Source organism: Lissotriton vulgaris, chromosome 4_1, assembly GCF_964263255.1.
Source record: "Lissotriton vulgaris chromosome 4_1, aLisVul1.2, whole genome shotgun sequence".
NCBI classification, from domain to species: domain Eukaryota; kingdom Metazoa; phylum Chordata; class Amphibia; order Caudata; family Salamandridae; genus Lissotriton; species Lissotriton vulgaris.
The window spans coordinates 1,134,785,783-1,134,798,855 of record NC_141691.1 but is presented as its reverse complement, the minus strand read 5'-3'; the positions used below and the strand labels follow the sequence as shown (position 1 = coordinate 1,134,798,855).

The 13,073-nt window shown below is 47.9% G+C and overlaps 1 protein-coding gene across 2 annotated transcripts in view; it reads left to right on the top strand.

Moving 5' to 3' along the window:
* ANKS6 (ankyrin repeat and sterile alpha motif domain containing 6) overlaps positions 1-13,073 on the top strand; it is a 464,962-nt gene that overhangs the window by 188,081 nt on the left and 263,808 nt on the right. For both annotated transcript variants that reach the window (XM_086965382.1, XM_086965381.1), the window contains exon 10: positions 7,507-7,672. In XM_086965382.1, coding sequence (XP_086821508.1) covers positions 7,507-7,672 — 166 coding nt within the window. The remainder of the gene's footprint in view (positions 1-7,506; positions 7,673-13,073) is intronic.

Genomic DNA, 13,073 nt, shown 5'->3' with positions numbered 1-13,073 from the left:
CCAACATTTGGTCCACCTCTAAAATGTGGGAGCTTGTTTAATTACTTTCATTCCTGTAGGATGAATCTCATTACAGGCCTCTAATTTGTGACTCTTATGGTGTCCTCTCCTTTTCTTTAGCTTGACAACATGTTTACGGATCCCTAAACATCTAGAGTTACCTAGTGGGAGTCATTGTGGGGATTCATGGAGGGCCTATAGTTCCCCACACACATTTTTCCATTGAAATATGCATAGAGAAAAGAACCCTGAATGAGGGAAACTTAGGTTCCGTGGTTATTCTCCAATGTTAGGTGAAACAATTATATTTAGATGGAAAAACCATAACCTGGAAGTACCATATGCTATGTGTAGGAAACCAAATGTGCCCCTCGTGCAGACTTTCAGGGACTTTGGAAGTGCACCCTGTCGGAAGCTGGCTCTGTATATACTATACCAAAGTGAGGTATAGTGTGCACAGAGTCCAGTGGATCTCCAAAGATAGGCTGAGGTAAAGTTAGATAGCACCTCACTCTCTATTTGTGGTAGTGTGGTCGAGCAGTAAAGCAGTATCAGAGGACAGTGTTAAGCATTTGTTGTAAACACTAGGTCAACAAATTAATTCACACACTCAGAGTACTTCAGACCAACTGTTTACAGTAGTAATGCAATTGAAATACAGTTTGAATGATAATTGTATATGCATTTTGGTTTGATTTACAGTACGGATGCAGAGAAATGCAATACTTAGTAAATGCAGTGCATAGACTTGAATGGGTTTTTCAGTAAAATGCCAGGTAAGTTACTTTTTAGATTTCCTTTCCTACTCAGAGTAGTATACCTGGATACTACTCTGGGACATTTCCTGCAAACAGCTAAGTAAAATAGTTTTTGTTAGATAGCACAATTTTAAAGAATTTCTTTAGGTTTTCAAACTCCAAGGTTAAAAACTTTTCCAAGAAAAACAGTTGAAGTTATCCTATGGAGGAAAATAGGGTTGAGGTAATTATTTGGTTGTGGACGTTAAGGTTCTTGGGGTAGACTCAGGGGTCCCCCAGGGTCAAGGATGTACTCTAGTTACACCCTCAGCGGCACTAGCGCGGCCGGCTGCAGAGTGCTGAGGCCCAATGTTATGCAATGAGGTATAGGGGGCCTCCGGATGGTGGCTGCTGGCCAGCAAGCTACAAGGTTGAGGGAGCCAAGCTCCTGGTGTTAGCCCCAGGACAAAGGAGGATTTGGTTTAGCACACAAAGTGAACCCGCAGCGGCGGCAGGATGCAAGTTGCTGTTTTGGTGTTGGGTGCCCTGTTGTATTCAATGGGGATTTTTGGTTTTGGTTTTTAGCTGCAGGCTTGGTCCAGGAAGACTTCATGTAGGAACCAACAGCTGGGCAGGTAAGTTGGGGGGATCAGGGTCGTAGGTGGACCTCTGGTTCCTTTCTCCATGGCGGCTGGGTGCAGGGGTGTCTTTTGAGGTTGGATTTCACCTTACCGGGCCAATCGCTGTTGGGTGGGTCTCCGTACAGAGGCTGCAGCCGACGTCAGGGAGTCCTGGAGGGGTCAACCCATGGTGGACTCTGACTCTGGAGCGCTGTGGGACCTCACTGGGACCAGTGGGCCACTCGAACTCGGGCCATAGGCGACCAGTGCAGTGGTGGTTTCTTGCGTCTGGTTTCTTTTTCCTCAGCAGGCTCTGAGTCTTTCTTTGGACTTTCTTCTGAACAGAGCTGCTGTTCACAGGAGATCCGGTCTTTGTTGAAGGCAGTCAGTCCTCCCAGGGGTCTGGAGATCGCAGGTTGCAGGACAAGACGACTTTTGGCGCAGGATCTCTGGAACCTGCAGATGGCCGGTAGGGCTGGGGATAAGTCAGTTGTTCTTTGCAGTCTCCTCTGCTGGGCGTCTTCTTTCGTCCGTTTTATTCTTATGTTGCCGGAATCTGCTTTCTTGGTTCAGGGCTGCCCACTAAATACTGTATTTAGGGGCGTTTTAGGGATCTCGAGGTCAGTAGCTGTTAGGTTGTCTTTCCATTCTCTGGACGCCTACAATGTTTGTACCTCAAGAGAATGAAAAGAACATTAGAGAGCTGGGACAGTTGATCGCTGCCTAGAAGATTATCAGTCGTGCTTTTCTGTGTCCTGTTGACACATGAATAAATATACTTACAGATCCATAACTGCATCCGTGAGATCTTTACAGTGGCCACTGGGCTACTGACCTAAGGACGCCCTTAGTGTGCTCACCCCATGTGGGGGAGTGAGCACAATCCCTAGTCCAACTTGGGGAGTGCCTCCCATCTGCAAGACGGCGGGCTTAGATGAGTGGGCTTTACCTCGCCTCCCCACCTGAGGGGTGGAGTTGGAAGAGGTAGGCACACCTTCTGGGTTGGCTAGTTTATCCCGCCTGTCTTCCCGCCAAGAAGGAGGGGAGACTGAAAGGAGGCTTTGTTCTGATATCAGGAGAGGCTGGTGGTCGCATTACAAGGGCTGCTAGGCCTTTGAAGCTCCCCTGCCACAGATGGCTCTTCCTGGCCTGGGGGAGGTGCGAACACCTCCCTCCAGGAAAGGCTTTGTTTCTGGGCTCAGGGAGTGAAGGCTTCCAGGGGTCCAGAAACCTGTCTGGTGGTGGCAGGCTGGTGTGTACCATTCAGGGAACCCACCAGAGGCTGGTCGTTTTTCAGGGGGCATCTCTAAGATGCCCTCTGTGTGCATTTTTCATTAAATCCCACACTGGCATCAACGTGGGTTTAATGTGCTGAGAATTTTGATCCCAAACCTCTTTTCTTTGTAGCCATTATGGTGCTGTGGAGATCGTAATGGCAAGCTCCCAGCACCATATACTCTTAATGGCAGCACTGCACTTACAATGTCCATTGTAAGAATGGATTTAGACACTGTATGGGTACAGGGCTTAATCACCTGTTCCCTCTCCACTGGCATAGGGCCTCTAAGGGTGGCACAATAAGTACTGCAGCCCTTAGGGGTCTTTCCTGGTCACAGTGCCCTGGGTACCCAGGGGCTGACCTGTGGCCATAGATGCCAATTGGGTTGGTTTTGGAGAAAGCACACAGGGCCTGGAAACCAGATTGGCAGGGACCCAGGGCACATCAAGTGAAAGTGCATCAGTAGTCTGGCAAAAAGTGGGGGGTTACTGCAACAGAAACCCAATTTCCTTCACTATGGCGTCAGTAATTTTGAATGCAGCAACAGTGATGCTGTTTTTCCCACACTGTATATAATGAGGAGTTTAGTCTGTAGAATCCAGAAGAATTCAAAGGATCTCGCTGGTAGTGGTCCGCAGTAGAGCTGAGAGTGTCTACATAGCAGAGGACACTCAAATAAAGCCTGGAGACTCATTTTTAAATTTAACATAATCCTTGATTAGGAAAAGGCACCTGTGTGCTTTACAGAAGGCTGTACGATGCATTGGGAAGATGGACTCACAATTTTCTGCAGCCACTTATGTGGAGTTTTATTATGGCGTTGGTATTCATAACTGAGTACTGAATATACTGACAGCTGCTGAGCTGTCTGTTGTGTTCTAATGTTTTTCCTATGTATTCTATGACACGCTACCACACGTGCCTTTCTTGTTTATTTGTGAACCTTGCTTCCATTCCACCTATTCTTCAGTGAGGGTTCTGGAGCCTTTGTCCAGTTCAGCTGGAGCAGTTGCAGTGGAAAGAAGGTCAGCATTGCTGTGGTTGTAATGGTATTCCAATTTGTGAATAAAGAAGCTTTTTATTAACATTATGACTCTACAATTTTGGCGACGAGTTGTTGGAGCACCTGAACCCCTTGGAGCCATTCCTCCCTTTTGGGATTAGTCTCCATTTTCAGCCACCTACGTTCGTCTACTTTGGGATTACTCTGGATTTGTGAGCATTTTCTTGGATTGTATCATCGCCACAGAAGACCTTACCTTTTACTCTGTAAGCAAATTATTTGTGTTTAATTTGTGTATATATATTGAGGATTTCAGCTCAACCTTGACGGTGCATCTTTTGAAAAGGGAATACCGTTTACCAGTGAATGCACCCAACAAGAATCTCCGACATCAAGTTTCCGAAGGTGGAACGTTCATCCACCGAATGCGCAGTGCGCAGCTGTTCTGATTCTGCCTCAAGAATCTCTGACATCCAGGAGACGGAACGTTCATCTGCCCAATGCACTTTGCACATCTGTTCTAACTCTGCCTTGTGTTTTCCCGGCCTGCCTTGCAAATTGTGTGTTGACGCTAACACGTCATTACACGCCGTACAGGCGCCATCTTGAATTATTGGGAGGGGGAGGGGGGAGGCGGGAATTCAATGTGAGGAAGATGAAAGACCCTGGAAATGATCATCTAATTACCTTCTTTACTTTGCGATGATGGTGTTTGCAGATTCCAAGTAACTTTCCCTTTTTATTTGCATATTTGTAGTTTAGAATTCTACAAATGTATTTTTACGTGATTTTGATAACCATTTTGCACCTAAAGTGTGCATTGGTTTAGTCAGATTTGAGTTTTTTCAAAGGAAACCAGAGCCTAATGAGAACATTGATGAGTATGTTGCTGCACTCAAAATCCTAGCGGATGATTGTACATTTAATCATATACGAGAGCAATTCATATGTGACCAGTTTGTGATGCATGCTTGTGACCCAGCAATTCAGGAGAGATTGTGGATTAATGGGGATGCAGCTTTAGATTACATTTTAGCTATTGTAAGAAAAGCATAACTCTCTAGCCCTAGTGCCAAGGTTTTGAAAGCAGAAAGCAAAGTTTTAAATTATGAAGTTGTTTGTAAAGTAAAAAACAGGCATTCAGAGAAACTTAGGCAAGAAGGTTCTAAGGCAAAAGATAGTAACACAAAAGTACAGAGTTAATCTTTTGACAGCAAGAAAAAAGAAGGGTTCAGATGTTACCGTTGTGACAGCACTGCACAGTTAGATTCTTATAAGTTTTATCCAGTACTTAAACAATAGTGGTCAATTTGCGTTATGGTTGGACACTTCGCAAAAGTTTTCACACAAAAAAAAAAAGATTTTAGGGTCAAGTGTGTTGATGAAGGTACATCCAGTAAAGAGGATGACATGGTCAAGAAAATTATGCTTTGTGACATTAGTAACCAGGTTCAACACAAATCTTTTCTTTTGAACATCAACGATAAGTTGGTTGGTGAGATGCGGTACTCTCACAAGTTACGACGGTCACGATTCTCCCAGAACCGAAAAGGTGCCTTCTTAATGTGTAGGAGCCAAAGGATCTCAACCATACAGCTCAGGACTGGGTGACAATAGGCATGACATTGGCGAAGCGTAATATTGCACAACACAGGGGATCCCGATAAACTCCTACCCTCCACCAGTGGTGTAAAGACAAGGACAATACAATGATAGTGGAGAAATCAGTCTACGTGCACAGAGGTTGTCCCAAAAAATGGACACGGGTATGGGGAAAATGGAATACTTTCCGAAGAAATATATATGTGAACCCCCGCATGAAGAATCACTGTCAGAAACATGTGAGTGACTGGACTAAATTAGGAAAAAGGGTGTGAGATGTCATAAATACCGATTGTCCATTAACCAACACCCACACATGCATTTCCCACTGTTACATGTCCACCAGTGAACTATTGTATAACTTACTGAACCACTCTGTATGTACCATCAAATCCTACTGGACTGTATTTAATTGTTATATCATTTAAAATATCAATACAAAATGTTTTATAAAAAAAGTTGGTTGTTGAGAAAAAGAAACCCTTATGCATAATGAATATTGGTGGTGTGGACGTGCAAATGTATGACGACTCAAGTTCACCATTCACCATAGTTGATGAAACACTTTGGAATTCAAAGTTTGCAGAAAAGTTCGGTGGTAATGTATTTGAACCAGATTATACTCCCGGGGGATTTTCTGCAGAAAAATGTATTTATTAGGTTTTAGAACTTTCGTTTTCAGATTTAACAATAGGGAATCCATTGACAAACTCTACATTGCTAAAAAATGGTCCTTCTGTTCTTGGTTGGAAGGACCAGTGTGATTTACACATAATTCACAACTCGAACAGTCCTGAGCCTGTTTTGGTTCTTCATGAAGGAGAAAATGTAGGAACAGTAATGCTTAAGAAATTTCTGCAAGTTTTCAATGGGAAAATTGGGATGTAAAAGAATTTTGAACATGAGATAATTCTAAAGGGTGGGGTTTCTCCTAAAACTCACAAAGTAAGAAATATCCCAGTACTTCTCAGGGGTGAAGTGGAAAAAGAATTCAAAAAATTCGTTAAGGCTGATGTAATTGAACCGATTAAATCTTCGGAGTGGATTTCTCCAGTTGGTATTGCAAGATGTAGTAATGTCAAAATTAGAATTTGCATTGATTTACACCTTGTTAATAGCAACATTGTAGTTGATAAGTTTCCACTACCTAAGATATCAGAAATGCTTAGTTTGGTGAAAGGAGAAAATTGGTTTTCCACAATTGACCTTTCAGCGGTGTACCACCAGATTCGCCTAAAGGAAGAAAGCAAATATATTATTGCATTCATAACACCTATAGGTTTCTTTCAGTACAAAAGATTACATTTCGGATTGTCTTCAGCAGCAGCAATTTTTTATTTATCATCTTTTTGGCAAACATTCTACGGTAAGGTGTTTTCAAGGCAATATTTTCGTTTTTGGTAAGGACAAATCAGAACATGACAAGGCTTTAGATGTGTTGGAAAAGAACAGACTTACAGTAGAACATTCAAATTGTAGGTTTGCAGTTAAGTCAGTGACCTATTTAGGACAGGTTTTGTGCGGTGAATGTGTAGCTACTAAACCCAAATTGGTTGAGGCTATACTTAATGAACCTTACTTCCATTCCAGCTACTCTTCAGTGAGTGTTCTGGAGCCTTTATCCAGTTTAGCTGGAGCAGTTGGAGTGGAAGGAAGGTCAGCATTGCTGTGGTTGTAAAGGTGTTCAAATTTGTGAATAAAGAAGTTTTTCATGAACAGTACGACTCTACTCTGTCACATAGAGATCCTCAATAGTTAATCACAAAGAAAAATGTGGACCAAAAGATCAGCGTGAAGTTCTGAAAGTTAAATCAGCCAGATAGTGATGAGAAATGTAGTTGTAGTTTTGTCTTAGCCTCTGTGTGGGGCCTGAAACACGAGTGCATATTTATTGTCCTCTATAATGAGTAATGTAAATGCACCAAATGCTTGGTTGAGCTATTTCATGCATTATATGTTTCTGCATTTAAGTTTAATTCTTCTATTTGCAATGCTATTTGATCATCCATCTACGTCCCAAAGTTACTTCACTGGATAAAGTTTAATTTGTGAGACGTAAAAGAATCCCACGAAAAGGCAGATATTACAAAAGTGCTTTGATATGTGTCTGTTTCGGGAAGATTCAGACCCAACAGAACGATATATGTTGGTCAGGAGTACATTGAAGAATGCCTTTCAACAATATTGTGAATGCCCTAATTAGGTACGATCTTTACTCTCACGTTCAGCTATATAACATTTTCAAAACTATATTTTCTCTCCTAGACATCAGTCAGCCGTGGTGCTAGGTCGGTCAAATTTCCAAGCATGACGAGAAGCTCCACCAACACTTCAAATACAGGGAATTTCAACCAATCACCTCACTCTTCAGGTGGATCAAATAGTGTTGCAGCTGTAAACCGGCATGGTGGAGATCCACTTAACCGCTCAGGTATAGATATTTAGTCAAATAATGCAGTTATACTTTATTGTCAATCCTTTATTAATGTTTTATCGCAATACAAGTAGAGGCGAGCATACACACCTAACAAATCTACCCCAAATATCAACACATTCTTACCCACCCTATCACCTCCACCTCGAGGCCAGCGATTATATCATCCTTATGCCTTCATTTGTTAAGAGCAATAGAAGGGATTCCCATTGGTAGCTGTTCTGTCTGTGTTTTGTGTCTATCAGTCTAAGGACTCTCAGATGTTTGGAGCAGACCATGCTGAAACAGTCTTGGTAAGATTTGATTTATAGGACTTCATAGCTTCCAGAATTGTTTATCCTGTCTTTTATTTCATAAGCTTATGTCTCCATCTCCATCAGATGCCACAATGTTTGCACCAACATTTTGAGATTTGAGGCTTCTGTTTTGTCAGTAGACAGAGAAAGGAGATTGTTTAACAGATAGATCCTTTCTGAGGGTGCTCCCAAACAGAAAATAAGAAGGGCACCTAGGGATGGTCTGAACCAGTGGTCCCATGAATGTTCAGCCTCATGCATGAGAACCTCATGTTCTAGTATGCTAATAAGATTTGTAGAGCGCAGGACTGACCTAGTGACGGGGCTCCCGCACGTTGGACCCAGAAATCAGGAAAAGCAACAGGAACGACAAAGAAGCTACTGAGAGATCTGGGTAGCGAACAGCCATGTTTTAACTTTTTTTGTAAAGCAAAGATGACTTGGGTAATCCTTAGATCATGAGCCACTTGTGGGACACCCCCGCGCCGCACGGCCACCAGCTGCTGCGTGTGCCCCTTTGCCTGCCCTCCGCCTCGCTGCCTGCCTCGCTGCCGGCCGCCGGCTGACTCTGCTGCTGTTCTGTTTTTGTTTTGTTTTGACCCAAATTTGTGCTTGTTATTATTTTTGTGCCCGTGTTAGCGTTCTGATCCCCATTTGTGCCTGTTGTACTGTTGTTATTATTTTTTGCCCGTGTTAAGCGTCCTCCTTCCTGTTTGCCCGCCTACCTCGCCGCCCTCCGTCTTCCCTCCCCGCTCCCCGCTTCCCGCCACCACCGCCGACCCCGCCCCTTTTTTCCTTCTGTTCCCTCCCCGCTCCCGCCTCCCAGCTGCTCCGCCCACCCGCGCACTTCGCCTTATATGGCGACCGTGCGAACGCGCAGCGGTCACGCCGATTGTGCGCCGAAGGAGCGCCAAAGGTAAGCCCGTCTACGCCCGTCCGCGCCTGGACCGCGCCCAGTGCCAGGACCCCTGGACCTCGAAGACCCCGGCCGACCCGCCTGACGTACTCCGCCGCCACCCTCATCGCACTCAACACCGGCCGACCCCCAGATTGCCACCAGGCCACACCACGACGCACCCACGGACCTTTCAGCTGCCACGCCTGCAAGTTCACCTGCATCCGGACCTGTCTCGCACCAGCACCCGCCAAGTCGAACACCAGCAGCACCCACCTCAAGTGCATCCTGCTCAACACCCGCTCCGTCCACAGACACGCCATCGAACTCTGGAACCTCCTAGACGCCACAGCCCCTGATGTTGCCTTCCTCACGGAGACCTGGATGAACGCCTCTTCAGCCCCCGACATCGCCATCGCCATCCCAGAGGGCTACAAGATCGTCCGGAGGGACCGCAACGCCAACCAGATGGGAGGAGGCATCGCCATCATCCACAGGAACACCATCCGTCTCACGACCAGCACCGACAACACCCTGACCAGCGCCGAACACCTGCATTTCCAGATCCACACCAACCCGAACACCACCCTCAGAGGCACCCTGATCTACCGACCCCCGGGACCACGCACACAATTCAGCGAGGACATCGCCGACTTCGTCAGCCCGCATGCCCTCCCCTCCGCTGACTACATCCTCCTGGGGGACCTCAACTTCCATCTGGAGAACAACAACGACCGCAACACCAGCACCCTGCTTGACAACCTCGCCAATCTTGGACTCAAGCAGCTGGTGTCCACCCCCACCCACCTCGCCGGACACACACTCGACGCAGTCTTCTCCTCCAGCACAGACATCGACTTCAGCCACGCCACAGAGCTTCAATGGACGGACCACAGCTGCGTCCACTTCACCTTCAAGAGAACGACGACCCACCACCACCAGCAACAGGCCGCCCGCAGAAGCTGGAACAAGATCACAGCAGACCAGCTCGCCACCTCCCTGAGCCAGCACCCTCCTGCCAGCTCAGCGAACCCCAGCCAGGCCGCCGACAACCTCACGAAGTGGATCAACATCTGCGCGGACGAGCTCGCCCCGCTGAGGACCCAGCCCAGCAGACCCGGCAGCAAGAAAGCCCCGTGGTTCACCGACGAACTCAAGAGCTCCAAGAAGAACTGCCGAGCCCTCGAGAAAGTCTGGAGAAGGGAACCTACACCGGACAACAGGACCACCCTCAAGCTGGCCACTCGGAAGCACCACCAGCTGATCCGCGCCGCCAAGAAAACTGCTTTCAAGGACCGGCTAGACAACAACGCACACAACAGCAAGGAACTCTTCAACATCGTGAAAGAGCTATCCAACCCCAGCGCAGGAAACAACGACATCACCCCATCGCAAGACCTCTGCGATTCCCTCGCTTCTTACTTCCACAACAAGATCGCGGACATACACAACAGCTTCAACAACCAACCAACGCACACCATGACCGAACAACCACCCCCCACCACCACCCTCCACGCCTGGACCCCGATCAGCACCGAAGACACCATCCGCACGATGAACTCCATCCACTCCGGATCACCGACCGACCCCTGCCCTCACCACATCTTCAACAAGGCCGACGCTGTCATCGCACCCCACCTGCGAGACATCATCAACACATCCTTCGACACCGCCACCTTCCCTGAGAGCTGGAAGCACGCCGAACTCAGCGCTCTACTCAAGAAACCAACAGCGGACCCCACCGAACTCAAGAACTACCGCCCCATCTCGCTCCTCCCGTTTCCAGCCAAAGTCATCGAGAAGACCGTCAACAAGCAGATGGCCGCCTTCCTCGAGACGAATGGATCCCTCGACCCCTCACAGTCCGGCTTCCGAGCCAACCACAGCACCGAGACCGCCCTCATCGCCGCCACCGATGACATCTGAGCCCTGATGGACAACGGAGAAACAGCGGCCCTCATCCTCCTAGACCTCTCCGCGGCATTCGACACTGTCTGCCACCGCACCCTAGTACAGCGCCTCAGCAACGTCGGAATCCTGGACAAGGCGCTGGAATGGATCATCTCCTTCCTCGACGGAAGAACACAGAGAGTCCGCCTACCACCGTACAAGTCAGAGGCCTCCGAAGTCATCTGCGGCGTCCCTCAAGGATCCTCTCTGAGCCCCACCCTCTTCAACGTCTACATGAGCCCCCTCGCGGCCATCGCACGCCAACACAACCTCAGCATAATCTCCTACGCCGACGACACCCAGCTGATCCTCTCCCTGACCAACGACCCCGCCACCGCCAGAGCCAACCTGCACGAAGGGATGAAAGAGGTAGCCGAGTGGATGACGACCAGCCGCCTGAAACTGAACTCGGACAAGACGGAGGTCCTCATCCTGGGCTCTTCACCCTCCGCCTGGGACGACTCCTGGTGGCCTCCCGCCCTGGGCACCGCACCCAAACCGACAGACCATGCACGCAACCTGGGCTTCACCCTGGACTCCTCCCTCTCCATGACCAGGCAAGTCAACAACGTCTCCTCGGCGTGCTTCAACATCCTACGCATGCTACGGAAGATCTTCTGGTGGATCCCCACCAAGACCAGGAAGACCGTCACCCAGGCCCTCGTCACTAGCCGACTGGACTACGGCAACGCCCTCTACGCCGGTACCACCGCCAAGCTCCAGAAGAGACTCCAGCGGATCCAGAACGCCTCAGCCAGACTCATCCTCGACATCTTACGAACCAGCCACATCTCCGGACACCTGAGAGACCTTCACTGGCTCCCCGTCAACAAAAGAATCACCTTCCGCCTCCTCACCCACGCACACAAAGCCCTACACGACCAAGGCCCGAGCTACCTCAACAGCCGGATCAACTTCTACGCTCCCAAACGCCACCTCCGATCAGCCAACCACGCCCTCGCCGCCGTCCCCCGCATCCGAAGAGCGACTACAGGAGGAAGGTCCTTCTCCTACCTGGCCGCCAAGACCTGGAACTCCCTCCCGACCGACCTGCGCCTGACCCAAGACCACCTCTCCTTCAGGAAGAAGCTGAAGACCTGGCTGTTCGATCAGTAGCGGCACCCCCCCTCCCCCAAGCGCCTTGAGACCCTACGGGTATGTAGCGCGCTCTATAAGTGTCATTGATTGATTGATTGATTGATTGATGAGGCATGCTGTTCCAAAGTACAGAGCAAACACTGAAAGGAGCGGCCATCCAATTTCTTTCTCTTAAATCAGTGACCACTGCCAGATTGAGTTCTGCAAAGCGAAGAACTCTGTTAGGCAAATAGGACAGCATGAGTTCTGAGAGAATGGAGGCTCCTGAGAAGTGCATAATCCTATGGGCTCTATAGAGAACTTTAAAATGGATGCGCTTCTCAATCTGCAACCAGTGGAGCATCAGAAGGAATCCCGAAGAGGGACAGACCTTAGAAAGACCAAACAGAAGTCTGGCTGCTGCATTCTGGACCGATTGCAGCCTCTTCAGAGTTGATGTCTTACAACCCAGATACATGATTTTGCAATAATCAAGACATGACAGGACGAGAGAGTGAATAATCACCTGTCAAATGTGGAATTGAAAAAACCTATGATAGGTTTGAGGCTTCTGAGTAGACCGAAGCAGGAGCCTGCAAGAGTTCTTTCTTGAGTCTCAAAGGAAAGGGAGTTGTCAAGCCCAGATGCCTACGTTTTTGATAGATGATTTCGGTGGAGGAGGAGGCCCTAAATCCTCCAGCCACCAGCGATCACCCCACTTCTGGGTGTGCTTGCCAAACAACAAAACCTCAGCTTTATTGGAGTTACATTTAAGACAGTTGTCCTCCATCCAGGTGTACACTGCCAGTATACATCCTAATTCATAATCAGATGTCTGTATACCCTGCTGCCTGCCCACCCTCCTGCTAAGGTTAGATTGGTTTGTGTCAATTTTAAAACATTTTGTAAAGGACCTATTTCCGTTCTGAGTGCCTCGCAACATTATTTGTTTACCCCATTTGATCCCATTGGTCTTTATCTAAAGACCGTTTGCCGTTTGCAGGAGCCATTTGCTCCTGTTCTGGCACGAAACTGGACAAAGGACATGGGTGTAGCCACCCATCTGTCCTGACTGTCCCATAGGTGGGTCCCCAGAGTGTGTCCCACCCCTTCCTTGGGCATAAAATAGGAAACCCTGGCTACAGGATTTTAGATTTACCTAGACGAAACTCTGCTACAG